Source organism: Salvelinus fontinalis, chromosome 37 (genome assembly GCF_029448725.1).
Source record: "Salvelinus fontinalis isolate EN_2023a chromosome 37, ASM2944872v1, whole genome shotgun sequence".
Taxonomy (NCBI): domain Eukaryota; kingdom Metazoa; phylum Chordata; class Actinopteri; order Salmoniformes; family Salmonidae; genus Salvelinus; species Salvelinus fontinalis.
This window is the reverse complement of record NC_074701.1, coordinates 22,744,064-22,766,694: the sequence shown is the minus strand read 5'-3', so window position 1 is coordinate 22,766,694 and position 22,631 is coordinate 22,744,064. Positions and strand designations below refer to the sequence as shown.

The 22,631-nt window shown below is 40.3% G+C and overlaps 1 protein-coding gene across 6 annotated transcripts in view; it reads left to right on the top strand.

Moving 5' to 3' along the window:
• LOC129836376 (receptor-type tyrosine-protein phosphatase epsilon-like) overlaps window positions 1-22,631 on the top strand; it is a 46,989-nt gene that overhangs the window by 19,287 nt on the left and 5,071 nt on the right. For 2 of the 6 annotated variants that reach the window (XM_055902447.1, XM_055902450.1), the window contains 16 exons: window positions 2,479-2,626; window positions 9,660-9,731; window positions 9,915-10,008; window positions 10,509-10,573; window positions 11,708-11,844; window positions 12,900-12,990; window positions 13,505-13,581; window positions 13,710-13,746; window positions 13,921-14,018; window positions 14,561-14,680; window positions 14,818-14,981; window positions 15,615-15,750; window positions 15,841-15,990; window positions 16,113-16,206; window positions 16,412-16,488; window positions 16,588-16,722. In XM_055902447.1, the coding sequence (XP_055758422.1) occupies window positions 9,665-9,731; window positions 9,915-10,008; window positions 10,509-10,573; window positions 11,708-11,844; window positions 12,900-12,990; window positions 13,505-13,581; window positions 13,710-13,746; window positions 13,921-14,018; window positions 14,561-14,680; window positions 14,818-14,981; window positions 15,615-15,750; window positions 15,841-15,990; window positions 16,113-16,206; window positions 16,412-16,488; window positions 16,588-16,722 (1,542 nt within the window). In that variant the 5' untranslated portion in view covers window positions 2,479-2,626; window positions 9,660-9,664. Of the gene's footprint in view, window positions 1-2,332; window positions 2,627-6,254; window positions 7,550-9,659; window positions 9,732-9,914; window positions 10,009-10,341; window positions 10,395-10,508; window positions 10,574-11,707; window positions 11,845-12,899; window positions 12,991-13,504; window positions 13,582-13,709; window positions 13,747-13,920; window positions 14,019-14,560; window positions 14,681-14,817; window positions 14,982-15,614; window positions 15,751-15,840; window positions 15,991-16,112; window positions 16,207-16,411; window positions 16,489-16,587; window positions 16,723-22,631 lie in introns of those variants that run through there. The other 4 variants (XM_055902445.1, XM_055902446.1, XM_055902448.1 and 1 more) reach the window with 3 other exon arrangements.

The window sequence follows — 22,631 nt, the reverse complement described above, 5'->3', positions numbered from 1 at the left end:
GCCGTAGTTACAGACAATGTGGTAAATATGAAAGCAGCATGGAGAAAAGTCGAAGAAGCCTTCCCTCACATCACTCCAATTTGCTGTGCAGCACATGGTCTCAATCTTCTCCTGGGAGACATCATGGGCCTGGAAACCATGCAGACCCTGTACAATAAAGCCTACAAAGTAGTGAAATATGTCAAAGGGAAATGGATGGCCTCAGCAATGTTTAGAGAAAAACAGTGTGAAAACCAGAATAACACCTCTCTCAAACTGCCCTGCAAAACCAGATAGGGCTCCTCTGTAATAACGTGCACAAGCCTTCTAGAAGGGAAAGTGTCCCTGCAAGATATGGCCATCTCAGAGTCCATAGAAATGAATTCTACCATCAAGAAGACATTCCTTGAAGATGTGTTTTGGAGCTTTGAAGCCTTGTCCTCCATTGCCTCAGTCATACTGCAGATACCACCTACATCTGCTGCATCAGAGCGCAATTGGTCACTCTATGGGATTGCGCACACCAAGGTCATTTAATTTTTATAATGAATTGATGATGTGTTGATTTTATTGTCACTGTATTTTTGTATTTATTGGTGTTCTATGTATTGTACGCATCTTTTCTTGGTGTCCAATAGGCTGACCAACGAAAGGGTCCAGCAAATGGGGGCATTTCGTTCCAATCAGAAACTGTTTGAGCCAATAACACGTCACAACACAAGATGAATGTGACTCAAAAGAATATACACTTGAAAGTGACTCAGAAGAATATACACTTGAAAGTGACTCAGAAGAATATACATACACTTGAAAGTGACAAAAGATACACTTGAAAGTGACTCGGAAGGAAACAAGAATGACGGAGGCCAATCCCCCGAGTACTAATGTCTGGAAAGGAGAATGTAATAACAAAGTAAAGCCCTGAATATATTTAATTTAATTTAAGATTATTTTCAACAAGAAAAGCCACCATTTCCATATATCAGAAATACCTGTATACTGTATTTCTAAAAGCTATTTTTATTTTACTATGTGAATATATCTTTGTTGCAAATGTTGTGGCTGCACTGGTGGCAGTAGTTAAAATTCATGATGTTCTATGTGATCTATCTACTCATGGACAAGATGGACACAGATGTAAATAATGTGAACAAAATATGATGGCAAAAGATTGCCATCAAGTCCATGTGAATTATCAAAGTTACTGAATATTCCGGTAGCTTTGGTAAACAACCGGTAGCTTTGCAACCCTGGTCCCACCCTTGTTCCTAGAGGCCCCATTCACCCATCATGGCTCTGTATGAGTGGGCTTCTCCAACTGGGATCACTGGTTCACCTCTGCTCTGACTCAGTGGCCGGTCACGAAACAATCTGGCTGTGTCTCCACCTGTAGGTAGAGGAACCCTGTGTTGGGAGAGAGGGAGTATGTGGGCACTCAGAGCCATGTTCCCTCCTTCATACATGGCTAGAGCCATAGAGTAACGTCACAGTCAAGGCTTTGTTTTGGGCACTCAGATTCCAAAATGCTACAATGTGTAGCAATACTTAGCTTTTTAGACCACATTGGAATGAAACACTGCCAATTCCAAATATGTATAGAATTGGATATGTTTTGTCTATGCCATGCCAATCACAGTATTGTAAAGGTGTTAGTCTTGGCTATTTTGAATATTTTTTGTGAGTATTTATTGTCTCTATTGTTGAGAGTTAACATAACGGATTGTATATTCCTCACACTTTTCCTCTGAATTTCTGTCCGTGGGTGGGATTAGATTGGAATGCTTAACAATTAATAGCTCTTGAAATTGACATGTATTGCTTTGCCATGCTGTGTGGGCTAGATTAAAGTGGTTTGTCACAGTCCAAACAAAGAAATAGAATAACACACACACACAAACACACACACACACACAAACATACACACGCACACACGTGTGAACACTACACCGCTTCTCTCTTTCTCTCGCTTTACCACCCTTCCTTCTCTCTTACCCACAAAGTCTAGAATAGTACAATCTCTCTCTCTCCAGTACAGTTCACTCAAGTAGACAGACTCCCACTCCTTCTGTACACAGGAAGTAGCTTCATTAGTTTGTTCATCCCTTAGACTTTTCCTCTGTCAGGCCCTAACAATGAACAGGAGAAAAATCCCTATGACTAACAAGCAAACAGAGTGGAGTCCAGGTCATGACTTTATTCATTTAATTCCCTGGTCTTTTTAAAGCTACATTGAATGTACTATTTCTGGGGTTGTCACCATGGTGAGGAAGTAATAGAGCTTTCTATAGCCCCTTTAAAAGCAGCAACCATGCTATTAACTGGGATCTAACCTTTTTCTCTTGTCTTTCTTCAGGTGGTATGCATTTATGTAGGTCACTGAACTCGAGCCTACTTTACTCTGTGACATGACCTAAAACCCTGAAGTCCCCTGAAACCCAGCTACTGGACCTTAGCTACAGGAATAGTGTGTCCTGATCACATCTACTACTCTCCCACCAGACCCTGTACCTCCTGAGACAATGTGAATGTGGACTGGGTTGTGGGTACAGAATCCCAAGGGGCCAGTCAGGAAGAGAATCAGACCTTCTGGCTGCTATGGACTATTGGATGAACTCCTACTGAATCCAGTCAGCTCTGCTTTTAAACTGTGAGTAACCCCTGAGTTGATGTCATTTCAACTCAGGCAATTTAGGACATCAATCGAAATTCATTATTTTAATGTAAAGGGACCCTTGTTTTCAATTAGGATTTCAATTCAATTCCTGAATTGACTTTGTTGACCCTGACCATGCTCCCGACATAATGATTAGTGATGTATAGGAGATTACGAAAATAAGATTATGTCACAGCTTCAATATTAATGCATATTATGCTGTGATGACTTGTATGGATGGATGCTTAGCGCATGTTGGCTGAAAACAAATCCCATAACCGAGAGGCTCAATACAGTATTCTTCTGAACAGACAAATATTCAACCTTCCTTCATACCACAACAACAGAAATATAGCCGTTCATTACGACAATGGATTTCATCGAGTTCTGAAGCGTGGAGTGGTGATCCAGATTTGTATCTGTAGCATGGCCTGCTACTTGCCAGTGAAGCCACCCTTCGCTTTAGTACTGTTTCTGTTTGTCTAGTAGGGAAGTTTCTCATTATAGCTGCTAATACATAGCTTCTGAAGCCTCTCATCTCTCCTCTCATCCTCCCCTCTTTTTACTCGCTCCACTGACATGTATTTGTTCTCCAGGTCCAGTGTCTGCTCTAACAGACAGCCATGCTTCTGTGGTTGCTCTCCACTGTCTTTGTTCTCTCTCTCCTTGTAAAAAAAAAAAAACATTTTGTGTGTCATCCATCTTTAATCCCTGAAGCAAAGATGCTGCTTTTAGGTTTTATTGATTCATGAAGAAACCTGAACTTCAATGGATGTGGGTTGGGATGACACATAAAGATGAATGTTTTCTCTTTGTTTTCTAAGACAAAGGGTACACTAGTCTAGCCTGTCTGGTGGAATCTCTTTGAAATTGGAGATAAGGAAAGAGTTCAAGGGCAGTAAATGGATTGCTATATTTTGGGTGCCTTTTTTATGCTTGGATCAAATTTTGCAATCCCTGTATGCTTGTATCACCATGTCCATTGGTAAAGAACATTCACAGAACATATTTATATGCCTGTGGGTACAGTATCCATTGTCATCTGACATTGGAACCCGTAAAATATGTTTTAATAATTTATAAATCATGATGTTTTTAATCTAAGGTTCATTCACTCATCACAATGTGCTCTTCAGCTGGGTTCATTTGGATTCATGCCAGGCCGTAAACCATATTGTACCTATAGCCACTTCATGTCAGGGTGGATATTGTGGTCACGGTCATGTGCAATTCCATATTCAATACATCCTGTTTGTCAGATGAATGCTCTGTTCAGTTATCCATGCAATCCTGTGTGTGTGTGTGTGTGTGTGTGTGTGTGTGTGTGTGTGTGTGTGTGTGTGTGTGTGTGTGTGTGTGTGTGTGTGTGTGTGTGTGTGTGTGTGTGTGTGTGTGTGTGTGTGTGTGTGTGTGTGTGTGTGTGTGTGTGTGTGTGTGTGTGTGTGTGTGTGTGTGCGCAGATGTGCAATAGCTTTTCAGGGCTTCCTGGAGTAAAGTAATGAGGAAAAATAGGATTTTCCACTCAGGGTTATGGCTGGGATTAATATTTACCCACCTATAACCGTCAGTATTTCTGAAGGTCAAAATAGATTAGAGTGGATTCATCACATTTAAACAGTTACTTTCACATCATTTGAAGCACATACTGTACATTTGGCCACAGTACAAATTTACATAAACAATTTTGGCACAGTTTAGTGGTGAATCAAGTGAATGAAGCCAGTCATTGGCTGTCCAGAACGAATTAAATTAAATGTGACTAAAATATGAATGAATGTTCTGGGTGATTGCATGCCAGGAAGGCCCAAAAATATTTTGGGGTATCTCAGATTGTTTTGGAAATTATCACTTATCAAACATGCTTCCTCTCAAGTTTCAATGCTTTTATTTGTATTGCAAACCATTTTTGAGAAAATCATGATGAAAGTGGCAATTTTAGGCCCTTTTTAAAACCTATACACACGCCTCCAATGTAAGACCCTATGATCTTTGAACCGTACATGATACAGACAACATCATTGTGTCATTATACTCCATATAGTGTGCGCTAAAATATGGAGTATGTCTGGATTCTGAAATACAAATTTTCACATTAATTTATTCAACATAAAAACAATATACATTTACATTTATATACTGATACTGTTGCAGTATCAAAAATGCAATCTATTCATATATATACCGGGGAAATGTACACAAGATAAACTAAGAATGATATGTACAGCAGTAGATATATTAGAGTGAGCTATGTCAAGAATCCAGTATATAAATAATTATGCGGTGCATAAACAGTGTAAATACAATACAATGTACTGTAGTAGAAATATTAGAATAAGTTATTTTGCTCAGATTTCCTCATAATAAGTGATTTTCTCAGATGTCCTTTATTAAAGTCCCCAGCTACAATAAATGCAGCCTCAGGATATGTGGGTTCAAGTATGCAGATAGTCCAGTTCCTTGAGAGCCGTTGCGTGTCTGCTTGGGTAGGGAATGCAGGCTGACTATTCAGGCTGACTAACGTTCTTGTCATTTACAAGCTCGCCAACTTCAGCTAACACAGTCATGTCAAACATTGCACCTAGAATGACAGTAAACTAGCCGCATTTACTTGGACATATCCATAATAATGACATTGATGCGTGATTTTGCCTGGCTCAGAAAAAGTTAAGGTCTCGTCGGGACAACGGTCACTCTATGGTACAGGGGAGATTGCATTTCAAAAGTGAAACATTGTTTCTGATGTCGAACAGGCAGACAGACAGCAAGGCTTATTTTAACCCCCATTTATAAAAACCAAATGGTAGCCTAGAAGCAAAGGGAATTAAAGATGCACTATGCAGAAATCGCTGCACCATTTCCTGGTTGCTAAAATTGTAATAGTTCACCTTTCGGTTTGTGACAAAACAAGCAAGTATAGGGTAGATAATCATTGTACCATCTAAACTGATGTGAAATATATTTTCCATAACCAAAAATAGTGTATTTTCAGCTGTTTGAAGCTGATGTACAAAACTGAAAGTAAAAGACGCAAAAACGAAACTTAAGAACGGGCAGTATAGAAATAGCGCACATCTATGTGAATTTGGTCATCATCCAAAAAATGACATATTGCAGTTTTAATGTGCAAGTTGAGATAATTCAAGAGGTGATTCCAACAGCAACATGAACTAGATGATATTGTTATGGAGGTGCAGTGATAATTCAGATGGAACTGTTAGCAGGCATGTGTAAATACAGCATGGCTTGGAATGCTGCTCGTCCAATCAGCATCCAGGATCCAAACAACCCATTTTTCAAAGACATTTCTTTTGGAAAAATTTTATTATTACGTTTCCTTTAAAAACGGCTCATATATATTTTTGTACATCATTTAGACACATAACTGAATAAAAGCATAAAACACAGCATTTGAATATTACATTTAAATGTGTTAAAAAGTACATGTTAAAGACAATAGAAACATCCATGAATAAAAGTACTTTTCTTTGTAAATACCTCAAATCTATAAAAGCCATTTAAATGTGTACAAATGATTTAACAAAAGTAAAACATTTTTAAGACATGAAAACATGTTTTTTTTAAAGTCACATTGTTAAAAAGATGTCTTTGGTTCTTTGAACAGGAGCGGGGTGGTGGTTATCAAACTCGCCTCCTCCTGCTCTTCCGAATCAATTACCGTCCTTCGGGGCCCAGAGGAGATCCCTCCCCTAGGCGCATCGCCCTAGGCACCGCAGCGCTGTCAGGCCGTGGCCGCCCGGGACCTTGGGTGTTGTGGAGGACCCTTTGCTTGGGGTCGAGGCCCCCTTTCTTCTGTACCACCCCAGGGCTTCCGTGGCTACCATGGCCACTGCCTGGGGGGTGGTCTCTACTCGTTTCGCTACGAGCAGGTTGCAGGAGGACCACAGTGCTTCCTTCAGACACGTGAGGGTGGGCCAGAGCTTGGTGAAGGCTTTTTATGGAATAGGCCTTCGGCCCACCCCATACAGCACGAGCTGGGGCGTTAGATCCTCCCCTGCTGGCAGACACGGGGAGATCAGGGGGCCTGCTTCCTTCCACAGCTCCCTGGCGGCTCTGCACTCCCAGAGCAAGTGCCTCACCGACTCCTCTTGGTCTCAGCCTGGTCGGGGCACGTGGATATCCTCGCCATGCCCCGGGAGTGCATAACGGCCCTGACCGGGAGGATCTCGTGGGCGACCATATATATATATACATACATACATAACATACATACATACATACATACATACATACATACATACATACATACATACATACATACATACATACATACATACATACATACATACATACATACATACATACACATATTTGTTTTATACCTCTTCTACATAGAAATTGACATTATAGGTCATTAACCAATCACAAGCAGAGGGAGTAAGTACCCTTTGAATCTATTTTCCCATACACTGTCTTGGTGGTGCTCATAACTACTATCATAACTGCAAAATTAGCAGTGTAACCACTCTGGAAATGTAATGTCCTTGTAGAGTATATTGTTTAAAACAATGTCTATAAAATGTTTTATTTTGAATAAATTAATGTAATAAAATTGGATTTCAGAATCCAGACATACTCCATATTTTAGAGCACAGTATACAGAGTATAATGACACAATGATGTTGTCTGTATCATGTACGGTTAACAGATCAGGAGGCATGTGTATAGGTTTAAAAAGGGCCACTTTCATCATGATTTTCTCTGAATTGGTTTGTGATAGAAATGTAAAAAGCATGACAAGCATCATTCCTCCCAATGAAGTTTCTATGTGAGAATTGCCAGAACAATCTGAGATAACCCAAAACAATGTGGGTCTTCCTGGCGTGGAATCACCCTTCTTGTTCATTGGCTCTAATGGACAGGAAGGAAAAACCTCTCAAATCTGAAAGCTCCTGTACAGTACGTATCCAGTTGGAATGGAATACATACTTTTAACTGCACATCTCTGCTTTAATTAATAATACAAATAAATTAAAAGGTTACAAGTCTTCTGTAGGGAAAGAGCATGCTATTTTTAATGGCAAGCATTTTTCTCAGGGTCTGTCATGCTCACTTAGGTTTGCGTGTAAGAGTTGAGGTGAGACCGAGCTGTTCCTTTTTTGGCTGCAGCTGTCATCAGTTTCTCCACATCCTGCATCTTTCTTATAAATACCAGTCATTTAGTGAGTTACTTTATGATATTGAGTTTTGCAACTTTCTCTTTTTGGTTTTGATGCATTGTTGTATGTATATACATCTATTCATATTTAATGAATTACATGATGTATTAATAACATTACCTGCATGGAGAAATCCTTGTTAGGTAAATGCATTTTTGAATATGGTAATAACATATCATGCAATGCTTGAGAATTGCTACTGCAGCATGCTAAATACCATTGAGGCAGTCTCATTGAGTTTGGGAGCTTTTATAATCAGCAATAATAATTACATTGTAGTTCTGGGTCCAACTCTTAACATACTTTTGATAGCACTGAGAAGGACTGCTGAGTTGAAGGATTTAAATGAGGTAGCTTTGCCCTCCTTCTTTCCCAGTTATCCTGCCATAGCCCAAACCTGTTTCATAACAGGGCAGAATTCAATCAAACATGCACTCTGGAAAACAAAGACTGCAATGCGGGAAGGAAACCTAAATGTGCCTAAACTGTGTGATATACAGTGTTAGGCTGTATAGGAATGGCAGAATCATTGATGCCTTCATGGTTAATGTTGTGTGTAGCCCAGTATGGTGGAATGCCAACACTGTGAGTGAATGTGTTTTTGCCCAGTGGAGTTCTGCAGGGAGCAGGTGTTGACACTGTCAGCTTGTTAACACTGGGGAGAGATTGGGCACCTTCAACACAGTGTGGCACATATGCAGTACATGCCCCTTGGCTTTGAACATATGTGTGTGTGTGGAGGGAGTGAGATTGAGAGAGGCATATGTGTTTCCAAAAAGTCACGAATTAGGCCTTTCAGGATGACCCACTTCTGGTGAAGCTACTAGATTTGAAGTATGAATGATGAGGTCTATGCCAAACAGCTTTTTCTAAGGCTAAGGAGACTTGTAATATAAAGTGATGCTCTCTAGTCTGCGCATGGATAAAACACTGGGCAATAACTGTTCTCGTATATAATACATTGCATTTAAATAGATTTGCCCAGGAGTGGGGGAATTATAGACCGACTGCTAGGAAGATACAGAGAGGTAGAAATGCATAGTTTGGGATAGAGATGCAATGCAGGTAATAGTGATGAAATAGAGAAAATAAAGCCATGATGACAGGACAGCTATCAGCTTGAAGGAATCAGTGTATTAAGAAAGAGTGAAGATTCTTGGCTCAATATGGCTCAAAACAGATGGCCTTGTTCTCTCAGCTTTTGCCCATTGACATGAGTGATCCTTTTTTTTCTCTCAGACCCCATGTTTCATATATTAAACTCTCCATTTTCAGTTAAAGTGCATATGTATCCTTGTAATTGCTTCACGCTACATAGTGCTACTCAATGGGACCAGGAGTTTCCTCATTCCTCTTCCTTCAGATGGATCGTTCTGCAAAAATGATATTTTTCTCTCTGTTTTCACTGTTTCTCACTCCCCCTATCCAAGCACTTCTCATTGCTATTTCTCTCTGTGTGAGACTGCAGTGTGAGATTCACATCCCATGAGCTTGTTTAGCTCTTCTCCAGTCTGTCTAGGACTACAGGGGATCTGATTTCTGCCGTCTATGAGATAGTGCTTCCTGTTACCTTGATATGTGTATTTTAGGGATGTGAGATCCGAGGTGATGCACCATACTGCTAAGGGGACATGCTAGGACAGGACAAGAAATGGATAGGATACAAGGAGTTACACAATCATATGGACAGAGGGCCTGCCATCATCCCCTTCTTTTCAGACAGCACTGTCATCACCAGGCCAGGATTTGCTTGTATCGTGGGCGCCCTCTAGTGGAATTAATGAAGCATCACAGCTTCTGCATTCTCTTACAGTATTATGTATTCACTCATGTTCTGTTTATCTCCACAGTCACAATGGTGTTGTTTCTGATTGCAAATACAATAACCTTGAATAACTCCTTTCATGAGAACCAGACTTCAGGTAACTAACTCCCGCATGAATAGTGAATTTAACAGAACAATTAGCATTAATTAACTTGATCATAACTTTAAACAATTGGTAGACCAATAGCTCAATTATCTATTAAAAGGGTTACATGTAAATATTGACAACACTTTTTGTATATGTAGTATACAAAATAATGTTTGTATCTTTGTTTCCCAGAAAACCCCACCCCCCAGGGTGCCCATGTCCTTCCCTCTACGCTGATCTCTCTTCTTCTCATCATCATCATTCTCCTGACAGTATACTTCCTAAGGTAACAAACAACACTGGATGGCTTCACCCCACCCCCACCGTTTTCTTATCAGCCCAGACTACCCCCACTCTCTTTGTGTGTGTGTGTGTGTGTGTGTGTGTGTGTGTGTGTGTGTGTGTGTGTGTGTGTGTGTGTGTGTGTGTGTGTGTGTGTGTGTGTGTGTGTGTGTGTGTGTGTGTGTGTGTGTGTGTGTGTGTGTGCGTGCGTGCGTGCGCGTGCGTGTGTGTGTGCTCCAACAGCTGCTCTACCAGTTAAACAGAAAACAAATGGCTAGCTGGGTCAGATCAGACCATGCTCTCACCCATTCACTCACTCTGTTAACTCCTCTCTCAGTGGTGAGGATACTATCTGCTTCTCATGAGAAAGAACAGCTTTCAGTTCAGATGGTGGGTTTCTATTTCTACTGACTTGTTGAGCTGAAATATTATTTTTCTGGGGTTAGGGTCTGATAATGTTTTTATTTCGTTTCCATTTTCTGTTCTCTCTCACCCTCTGGTTAGGTTTAGAAACCACAGGAAGGCTCTTGTCTCTCAGAAGACTCCAAATGGCTTCTTGGAAGATCAAGGTATGTCTCGACGTCATTATGTTGCACATTGCCACGTACATCTTATGTATACAATATTGCATTTGAACCATTGAGTATGTGTTGTGGGATGTGATGCGAATCTTAGGTTGTGCGTGTACAGCAGTCCTTTTTGAAATTCCATACTGATTGAATCTGTGCCCTAGATAAGTCATCACAATCAAAACAGAAAGTCAAGTCTATTCTGTAGAGATATCCTACGCTGTTGGCGTATGCTGGTATTGAGAGCTGTCAAGACATGAACCGACAAGTCTAAATAATAATATGATTCACAGTCTTCATTGCCACAGTTGAAGCGAAATACCTTGTAATTAATGTAACTTTCACATGTAAAGTACAATGTTGAGTAAGTAAGTGAAGTGTGAGTAAAGAATTGAAGACCCAGACAGTTGTTTATATACATCTCTTGTATGAGGTCACCCTCCGTATGGTCACCTCATCATTTTTTTACATTTGAGTCATTTATCAGATGCTCTTAGCCAGCAGCATACCACCCTGCATACCACTGCTGGCTTGCTTCTGAAGCTAAGCGGGTTGGTCCTGGTCAGTCCCTGGATGAGAGACCAGATGCTGCTGGAAGTGGTGTTGGAGGTCCAGTAGGAGGCACTCTTTCCTCTGGTCTAAAAAAAAAATATCCCAATGCCCCAGGGCAGTGATTGGGGACACTGCCCTGTGTAGGGTGCCGTCTTTCGGATGGGACGTTAAACGGGTGTCCTGACTCTCTGAGGTCACTAAAGATCCCATGGCACTTATCGTAAGAGTATGGGTGTTAACCCCGGTGTCCTGGCTAAATTCCCAATCTGGCCCTCAAACCATCATGGTCACCTAATAATCCCCAGTTTACAATTGGCTCATTCATCCCCCTCCTCTCCCCTGTAACTATTCCCCAAGTCGTTGCTGCAAATGAGAACGTGTTCTCAGTCAACTTACCTGGTAAAATAACGGTTAAATAAATAAATAAATAAATAACCAGGGCGACTTGCAGTTGTCACCTGCGTGTAATGAGATGATCTAGTTCTGTCTCTAAAAAGAGAGAGGCAGAACTTTATTCATTTTTTCACAATTCTTGTACTGAATGTAAAAACATTGACGTTCCAATGTTTTTGTTTCACACAGGAGAGCAGACAGTGGTCCTCCTCCCACGATCCCCCTCTCCATCCAAGAGGTACTTCCCCATCCCCATGGACTCGCTGGAGGACGAGTTCCGAATACGCTCGGCAGACGACTGCAAGCTTTTTAGAGAGGAGTTCAATGTAGGTTCCTTTTCAAACAACACATAGTGCTGACAGTAGTAATGTGATACCTTCATAGTGCTGACAGTAGTAATGTGATACCTTCATAGTGCTTACAGTAGTAATGTGATACCTTCATAGTGCTGACAGTAGTAATGTGATACCTTCATAGTGCTGACAGTAGTAATGTGATACCTTCATAGTGTTTACAGTAGTAATGTGATACCTTCATAGTGCTTACAGTAGTAATGTGATACCTTCATAGTGCTGACAGTAGTAATGTGATACCTTCATAGTGCTGACAGTAGTAATGTGATACCTTCATAGTGCTTACAGTAGTAATGTGATACCTTCATAGTGCTGACAGTAGTAATGTGATACCGTCATAGTGCTTACAGTAGTAATGTGATACCTTCATAGTGCTTACAGTAGTAATGTGATACCTTCATAGTGCTTACAGTAGTAATGTGATACCTTCATAGTGCTGACAGTAGTAATGTGATACCTTCATAGTGCTTACAGTAGTAATGTGATACCTTCATAGTGCTGACAGTAGTAATGTGATACCTTCATAGTGCTTACAGTAGTAATGTGATACCTTCATAGTGTTTACAGTAGTAATGTGATACCTTCATAGTGCTACAGTAGTAATGTGATACCTTCATAGTGCTGACAGTAGTAATGTGATACCGTCATAGTGCTGACAGTAGTAATGTGATACCTTCATAGTGCTGACAGTAGTAATGTGATACCTTCATAGTGCTTACAGTAGTAATGTGATACCTTCATAGTGCTTACAGTAGTAATGTGATACCTTCATAGTGCTGACAGTAGTAATGTGATACCTTCATAGTGCTTACAGTAGTAATGTGATACCTTCATAGTGCTTACAGTAGTAATGTGATACCTTCATAGTGCTTACAGTAGTAATGTGATACCTTCATAGTGTGACACCTAATCATGTAATGAAGAGTTCATACTTCTTTATGCTGTTACATATTAAGCTGCATGTCTGAAGGCTTCATGACTGGCTTAGTTTGAACCCCTGTGTTCGTGTTTGTGTTGTGTCTGTATAGTCACTGACCTGTGGCTACCACCACGGCTCCTTTGAGGAGGCTAGCAGGGAGATCAACAGGGACAAGAACAGATATCCAAACATCCTACCATGTGAGTGATGGAATTGTTATGGGAATACATTTTGTAACCATTAAACCCACTTAAAGGGCAATTCCGCTACTTTTCAACTTCCTATTCATTGTCTCAAAAACATACATGAAAACGGCGCGTTTCTATGGTATTTCTGGTTAAAAAGAATAAGAAAGCTCCTAAAAAATGCTTATCTGTGACATCACATGGTAGGATAAAAAGTAAGAACAGGGATTTTTCAAAACCTGCAATGCATTTCTAGCCAGCGGGAGGTTATTTCCTTGCTGATGTCATCAAGTAGAACTTTTTAACTTCATACTTTTTTCTACAAAACTTAGAAATGCGCCATTTTCAAATATGTAGACACTGTTATTGTGCTAGAGCTAATGAAAATTACGTTGAAAATTGTGGAATTGACCTTTAAGAGTAGCTTGAAATTTTGAGATCAAGCAGTTTGATAACATAATGAAATCATTTTAAATAGGCGTACTTATTTTCCTAGTACAATTTTGTCTCTTTCTTACATTTTCAACAGATGACCATTCCAGAGTGTTGTTAACGCAAATAGATGGGCATTCTTGTACGGACTACATAAATGCCTCATACATAGATGTGAGTTGTTGATATTTACTCTGTATTTCGTTCTGTCCCATTACGGATAATTTAAATGCGTCCAGTATAACTTCCTTTCTCACTACGATCTAATAAACTCAGCAAAACACCTTTTTGTTTTTAACCAGGGTTATAAAGAGAAGAAAAAATTAATTGCAGCTCAAGGTGAATATAACTTTATACAACCATTTTGTGCAAAATACTGTACTACTAGAGGATTACTGAATGGAAATAAACTTATTTTATGTAAGCATATCATTTTTCTAGCACCATAGGCTTATTGTATAACTAGTATGTCCACTTACATCTATGTAGTAAGTGTCACTCTCTTTTCCATAGGCCCAATGCACGACACAGTGGCTGACTTCTGGCGGATGATTTGGGAACAGAAGACTGCCACTATAGTGATGCTCACTAACCTGAAAGAGAGAAAAGAGGTGAGTTTCTCTTCCCTCACTTTGGCTGCTCCATTATCTGCGTATACAACCAGTAAAGAATCTTCAGATTTGCTAATGGGCTCTCATGTTAGATGTTCTTAAGGGCCTTTGCTAGGCTCTTTCTTGTCTTCTCACACCTCAAGGTCATGAGTATAATTGATTTGACCCTCTCCTAACTTTCCCAATCCATACAATGTGTCACCCCAAATTACTTGGCATCACATTTTATTGAACCTCAAGGGGCTGATCGATAAAGAACATAACAGGGGGTTTAGCTCCACCAAACAGAGAAGGGGGATCGATAACTAAATAATTGTTGATAAAGTTGTCCAAGGCTTGATTATAATTACTCTCATTAACGGTCTAGAAGATCAGAGTGATGAACTTATTGACTGACAATCACCTATGTCCACGTCTATCACCTATAAATAGAGTTTCTGGTCACTAATATGAATTTCCATAAAAGTCTCTGTCATTCATATTGGTCAACTATAGTTTGTATTTTTTTTGCTTTGCTGAATGTCCATTTTTCCTCTCTTCAGGACAAGTGTTACCAGTACTGGCCAGACCAGGGCTGTTGGATGTATGGGAATGTGAGGGTGGCAGTGGAGGACTTTACTGTACTGGTGGACTACACCATCCGCAAGTTCTGTGTACAATATGTAAGTATCATTGTATGTGCCTACATGACAACCCTGCACAGGATCCCTCACTTTGAAATACACGATGTGTGAAACCCTGTGACATTTACAGTATATTTTTCTAAACGATTGATGTGTTTTCCTGTTGTTGTAAACAGCAGGGGAATGATGGCCCAAGGGCCCCCCGCTTGGTCACCCAGCTCCACTTTACCAGCTGGCCAGACTTTGGGGTGCCCTTCTCCCCTATCGGCATGCTCAAGTTCCTCAAGAAGGTGAAGACAGTCAACCCGTCCTATGCAGGACCCATCGTGGTACACTGCAGGTACTGAACCAGGGGAGGAGACTGGGGATTCTATCTGGAAAAGCTCGTCTACAAGCTATACTCAATGAAGGCTATAGTAGTTAATTTAGTTCCTTATGACATGTATAACTTAACACAATCGTAGTGTCAAATTGACCTATCGTGGTGTCTAAAAAAGTATGCCAACCCTCTTCCCTTTATTTTGTATTGGTATGGCTGGAATTTCAAAGCACATGTCATGTAATATGAAACCACCACATCACTGAAGTCAGAGACGTGCAGGAACAACTGTTGAAACAGGTGTTGGTATTGGGGCTTTGCTTTCTGAATGGGCCTCATTGATTGGTCTCCAACACCCTAAGCTGGCATCCCTGACTGCTGTCTGTGTCACTGGCCCTTAAAACACTATGGATCTTGTTGGCTTGTGGATATGTAGCAATTTAGAATATTGGTTGTAAACGTAGCAATTTTTAATATCGCTTGTGGACATGTTTCAATTTAGCATTTTTATGCCAAACCACAATCAACATTCCTGTGGAAAACTCAGCCACAGAAATACAGTGCATTTGCTTTGAATTGAATCATCAAACTTTCCTTGGAGGTCTATAACAATGTACGGGTCACTCTTCTCTCCTGTCCCTTGTCTTTCCCTAGTGCTGGGGTAGGTAGGACTGGGACATTCATCGTCATAGACGCCATGATTGACATGATGCATGTGGAGAAGAGGCTGGATGTCTTTGGGTTTGTGACCAGAATACGGGAGCAGCGCTCTCAGCTCGTCCAGACCGATGTAAGTGTTCTCTGACAGTTCAATGTGTTAATTCAGCACAATCAAGCAAAGATGCCTCATTTACCCTATCTCTCTCTGTCTCCCGTTCAGATGCAGTACTCGTTCATCTACCACGCCCTGTTGGAGTATTATATGTATGGGGACACAGAGCTGGATGTGTCCTCTCTGGAAGGCCACCTGCAGAAACTCCACAACACCAGAACACCCCTTGACAAGCTGGGCCTAGAGGAAGAGTTCAGGGTAAGTCCCAGTCACACAATTTTCTCTCCTTTTCTAAGTTGTCTCCCAGTTCTAGTCACATTTAAATGACGGTTGCCATCTCTCTCAAGTAGTCCTAATTTCACCCCATATCCTCTCCTCAGAAACTGACCAATGTACGCATAATGAAGGAGAACATGAGGACTGGAAACCTTCCTGCAAACATGAAGAAGAACCGTGTGCTTCAGATTATTCCATGTAAGGAATACTCTAACACTCTTAACTTTTCAGTAATACGACACAACCCTACCACCATCAAACTCTTAGTGTTGTATCAAATATTATACATTTTAAACTCTCTGAAGTAGTTTTACTTTTGGAATGAATTTACTGTAGTTAAATGACACACGTTATTAAACTATTGTTGGAAATAAAGTAAGTTAAGTTATTTGCTTGAACACAGATGACTTCAACCGGGTTATATTATCAATGAAAAGGGGCCAAGAGTTCACAGACTACATCAATGCATCATTTATTGATGTAAGTATTTACTGAGCACATTTTAAGACTTAAGTCCTAACTTTCTCCAGAGCCCTTTATGTAAGTATATGATGCGCTAAACAGTATGTTATTTTCCAGGGATACAGACAGAAGGACTACTTCATCGCTACCCAGGGTCCCCTGTCTCACACGGTGGAGGATTTCTGGAGGATGGTGTGGGAGTACAGGTGTCACTCTATCGTCATGCTCACTGAACTCAAGGAGAGGGAACAGGTACAGATCCCACTGTGGCAAGAGTTAACTACAACATAATCATTAAAAGCTGTGTTTTACTTTAGTAACAGTTATCAAATTTGTTCAAAGGTTGAAAATACAAATCTAATAAAAGCAACAGCTGGACAATGGATGAAGATACTCCAAACTTTTGAATGTTTTTAAATCAATCAGATATTGACAGAAATATAGCACATGAAACATTGTACTAGCGCAGACAAATAATTAATGGAGTTCAGCTATTTTGATTAATGTAAAAATGCTTTTCTAATGCACTCATATGTGACCGACCACCTTGATTCGGTCTTACAGTGGTTTCTCCTTTAAAAGTTGTGTCATACTGCAGCACACCTTGCAGGCTGCTGCAGCATTCTGTGGCACATTATTTAATTGTCAGCCATTTTTTCGGTAAAATGCAAGTTAGTGCTAGTTCGACCACTAGAGGGCATCTTTGAGAAGCATTTTATAGTCTTCCATATTGGCATTACCGGAGAATTTTAAACCTTTTTTGTAATAACATAGTATATGGGATTGATTTTAAGAAATTTGGCTTCATTAATTTGATTAATATTATGGTGTTTCTATCCCGAGAAAAAAAATGAAAGCGAAAATATGGCGCTGTACAACGTGACGGTCAGGGGTAGGCTACAGCATAAGAGGAATGGAGGATTATAAATTGTTTGCCTTCATTAGACAACTTTGTTCCAATATTTCTGTAAATCAGTGATATTCATTCCCATATTAATTCATTATGGATCCATAACTAAATCCACATCTGCATTTTGAAAGTATTTTTATCATGATTTATTATTTAACCTCTGGGATATGTGGGACGCTAGCGTCCCACCGGCCAACATCCAGTGAAAATGCATAGCGCCAAATTCAAATAAATTACTATAAAAATTTAACTTCCATGAAATCACACATGCAATACACCAAATTAAAGCTACACCTGTTGTGAATCCAGCCAACATGTCAGGTTTCATAAAGGCTTTACTGCGAAAGCAAACGATGCTATTATCTGAGGACAGCACCCCAGTAAACAAACAGACAATCCTATTTCAACCCTCCAGGCGCAACACAAAACACAGAAATAAAGATATAATTCATGCCATACCTTTGACGAGCTTCTTCCGTTGGCACTTCTTCTGTTGGTCCTTTTGTACGATTAATTCAATCGATATATATACAAAATGTAAATTTATTTTGAAATAATTTTCAAAATAAATTTATTTGGTTTGGTTCGTTTGATCCAGAAAAACACCGGTTCCAACTTGCGCAACGTACCTACAAAATATCTCATAAGTTACCTGTAAGCTTTGTCCAATCATTTCAAACTACTTTTGTAATACAACTTCAGATATTTTTTTACGTAAATAATCGATCAAATTTAAGACGGGATGATCTGTGTTCAATACCGGAGGAAAACAAAGTGTAGCTAGCTTTCAGGTCACGCGCCTCTAACAAAGAGTACACTTCCCTCGAGCCTCATTCTGAACAGTGCTACTTCTTCATTTCTCAAAGGAAAAACCTCAACCAATTTCTAACGACTGTTGACATCCAGTGGAAGCGATAGGAACTGCAAGAAGGTCCCTTAGAAATCTGGATTCCCAATGAAAACCCATTGAAAAGAGAGTGACCTCAACATTTTTTAAATTCTGAATGGTTTGTCCTCGGGGTTTCGCCTGCCAAATAAGTTCTGTTATACTCACAGACATGATTCAAACAGTTTTCGAAACTTCAGAGTGTTTTCTATCCAAATATACTAATTATATGCATGTCTTAGCTTCTGGGCCTGAGTAGCAGGCAGTTTACTTTGGACATGCTTTTCATCCGGACGTGAAAATACTGACACCTATCCCAGAGAAGTTAACGAAAGCATAAAGATGCTGGTGATGAAATACAGTACTGTGCAGTATATGCTTTTACATTTGGATAATAAAGCATTTAAAGCATTTTGAAGATATAAGCCACCTGCATTTGTTTATTAGGCTACTGTGCAGTCTGACAAGTAAACATAGCCTACAATACATACTGTAGTAAACATGGGAAAGTGCCTAATTCCTTACATAAGGGAGAGCAGGCCATGTCTGTACTAGAGAATACGGGCACGCGGGAGACTGGGGTTCAATTCCCAGACAGGGAGGAAGGAGTAGGCTGTCCTTGTAGAGACTCCCAGTTACACAATAAAGGTTCTTATTGTTCAATAAATATTACTTTTATAACAAAAAAGCGCCATTTGTGTTGCGCATTATGTTCAGAAAACTACAGCCTCGTTCCGGTCCTGAAAGGCAGAAGAAAATTCCCAAACGTATCCAATTCAAAAATATTACACCGAGGCCTGTACTCTGGAGCAGGATCGACTTGGAGGTGGAGGGTCCATCATGGTCTGGGGCGGTGTGTCACAGCATCATCGGACCGAGCTTCTTGTCATTGCAGGCAATCTCAACGCTGTGCGTTACAGGGAAGACATCCTCCTCCCTCATGTGGTACCCTTCCTGCAGGCTCATCCTGACATGACCCTCCAGCATGACAATGCCACCAGCCATACTGCTCGTTCTGTGCATGATGTCCTGCAAGACAGGAATGTCTGTGTTCTGCCATGGCCAGCGAAGAGCCCGGATATCGATCCCATTGAGCATGTCTGGGACCTGTTGGATCGGAGGGTGAGGGCTAGGGCCATTCCCCCCAGAAATGTCCGGGATCTTGCAGGTGCCTTGGTGGAAGAGTGGGGTAACATCTCACAGCAAGAACTGGCAAATCTGGTGCAGTCCGTGAGGAGGAGATGCACTGCAGTGCTTAATGTACTGTAATGTAATGTGTTCAGTTTATGTCAGTTGTTGAATCTTGTTATGTTCATACAAATATTTACACATGTTAAGTTTGCTGAAAATAAACGCAGTTGACATTGAGAGGACGTTTCATTTTTTGCTGAGTTGATATATATATATATTTATTTTTTCCCCCTCAGAACATTAACCATGTGTAGGTAGATGTGGAAAGGTAGATACAAATTATTTGTTGCAAGTTGGTTGGGGGGGGGGGGTTCACACCTAGCTCGGCTATTAGTATTCGACAATTCTTTAGTAAAGGAGGTTGAATAGTCTATTGTTCAGCTAATAGCCCATCCTAGAAGCGTTGTTAGCAGCATTCACAGCCTGCTACGCTTGTGAAAAACGAATAATACTTTTCCCCCTTTCCACTTGTTAAAGATTCCAATTCATAGTGTTTTTAGCCACAATCGGCCCCAACCCCAATTAATACATTTGTGCACAGTCGATAGTGTGCTGGACTTCGGGCTAGAATGTTGAGGTTGCGAAACCTGCTCCCTGCTTGTTTCATTACATGATTATGCCGTTCTCAGAGCAAATACCCTGGATTGTTACTCCCATCTCGTTCCTTGCCCTCTTCCATGCGTCATTCTCAGCCTGAGTGGCTTGCTTGTGGGCGTGCTGGCAGGATATGGCAGCACCTTCGGTGGTGCGTCAAGAATTCAGCATAGCGTGTTTGTATGAAGGTCTGGTTATTCACAGGCAAATAGTAATATGCTTTAAACCGCTCTGGTGACAAACACAATTTGCTGCCCTGTTTTCAATCATCCACATGGCTGGGAGAACCTCCTCAGATGAATGCAGATGAAGGGAGTTAGATATGCATAAGAAGTGAAGTGTACTGTTTTTTTCTGTATATATGAATTACAAATCAGCCTTTACTTAAATCATGTTTCCAGTCTATTGCATAATTACAATGTGTAATCATTGATATCCCAGGAGCAGGGGTGGTAAACACTGTTGAAGTGTATAATTGTAATACATACATGCAGACACAGCATCATTCAAAGAATGGAGTTTGATACACCTGGTATTGGATATGACTGAAAAAAACGTGCTAAATAGTGATTTTCGTAAATTAACTTTATGACAAAAGAATAGGCACAATCATTTGCCTCTACATGAACTAACATATTCCTCTCAATTTTACATTTTTTGCTTGACTCATTATGACGTTATAATTACTTACATTTGCTTCCACCGTAATGATTTTGTCAGACATCTTTGCTGAAGAAAGTCACCAGCAACGGGTGGTATAACGTCAAATTCGTCCTTGTAACCACTCTATATGATTTGTCATATAAAAACCTTGGGACCCAAATGCATAATGAGTGCTCTAACTCTCCCCTGCGATGGTCTGGAGCAATGAAGCCGTGACGCGCTGGGTACCTCAAAGTCCCGCGGCGTAAGCTCGCAACTTTTAAAGGAGGAACAACATGTAGCAACATTTTAAAGTGTTTTTTACATTGGATAACAGCAGAGACACAAAGCTACAAAATGGAATATTAAACATTGCATTTGAGGAACAATGGCAAAGTAATTCTGCTTTGAAAGTTGCGAAACTTGTTACCTCACTTTTGAAAAAATGGCCTTTGAATATTTTGGTACCTACTGGAGAGCTTTTCTTTGGCTACACCCATTCAGCATCGTTCACACCCTCTTAACCTTTAGCCACCACCCAAACTCTAACCATTTTACTCGCCCTAGCAGAACTGGTTAGGCTGTTTTTATGTTGGTGACTAACTGTGCTGCTGGTAACAATTTAATAATAAAAAAATTGCTGACATTTACTGACACCGGCCATTCATCAGTTATTCTGCGCTCTGGCACACTCAGATGAGAGTGCTCTGAAATCGGAGTAGATGGCCAGACTGAATTTACAAACGCAGCTGAAATGGTTACTTGCATAGTGGAGTCTTTTGTTAAGACATGTAGGTAGCTAGCTAGCTAGCTAAACAATTAACCATAATCACAACTCATGACGTTACTACCCTGCATGAATCTAACGTTGAACCAACGTTTATCAACAGTTGTCGCAGTGACATTCTATTGAAATGGATACTTGCATAGTGGAGTCTTTTGTTAAGACATGTAGCTTGCTAGTTAGCTAAACAGTGGACCATAATTTTAACTCATGACATTACTGCATGAATCTGCAGATGGCTAACCAACCAGGTTCAACGTTAGCTAGCTCACATTAGGCTATAACTAGCGAAGCAAATAGCTCTGAGATATGAATAATAAGATCATATACGTAACGTTAGCTAGCAAGCTAGCCAGCTAACTAATGTTAGCTAGCTAACAGTACACTTTAACTTGAAATAACAACCAGTTTCTGTCAAAATTAGAAACGTATAATATCTGAAAATGTAGCTAGCTAGACTATCTTATCCGTATACATCATGGATGGATGCGTCTCCTGTCGGATGCCATAGTTGCCCTTAGTTTGAAGTTGTAATCCGGAGAACGGTGTTTTCTCCATCTCCTTAGCTATCATACTCGAATTCCACTGATTTCAAAACTCAGTCTTCCAGAAAGTGGAGAGCAACACTTATGCAGTTTTACTACGCAATACATTTTTTAAACGCCGCGTTAGACAGGATTACCTACACATACTGACCAGCTCAAATAGAGCGTGCTATATGTCAGACCAATCCAAACTCATCTCTCGGCATGTCCAGCCCACTTATTACCTCAGTCAATCATGGCTAGCAGGAAGGTTGTTGACTTTTTTTGTGTCTAAACCAACAAGGCTCTTCATTTAACTATTTTATTCGTATTTACAAGTTTGTTGTTAAGGCACATGAAAGTTCATGTGTTCGAGAATGCATTTCTGCCAAAAAACGTATTTGGATCACATATATACATTTTCTTAGTATATCAGGTATTTTGTTTTGTACTTTGTGATAAAATAAAGAATTATATGTGCCTCATTTGCATATAGACTGAGTATACCAAACATTAGGAACACCTTCCTAATATAGAGTTGCACAACCCCTTTTGCCCTCAGAACAGCTTCAATTCTTTGGGGCATGAACTCTACAAGGTGTCGAAAGCGTTCCACAGGGATGCTGATCC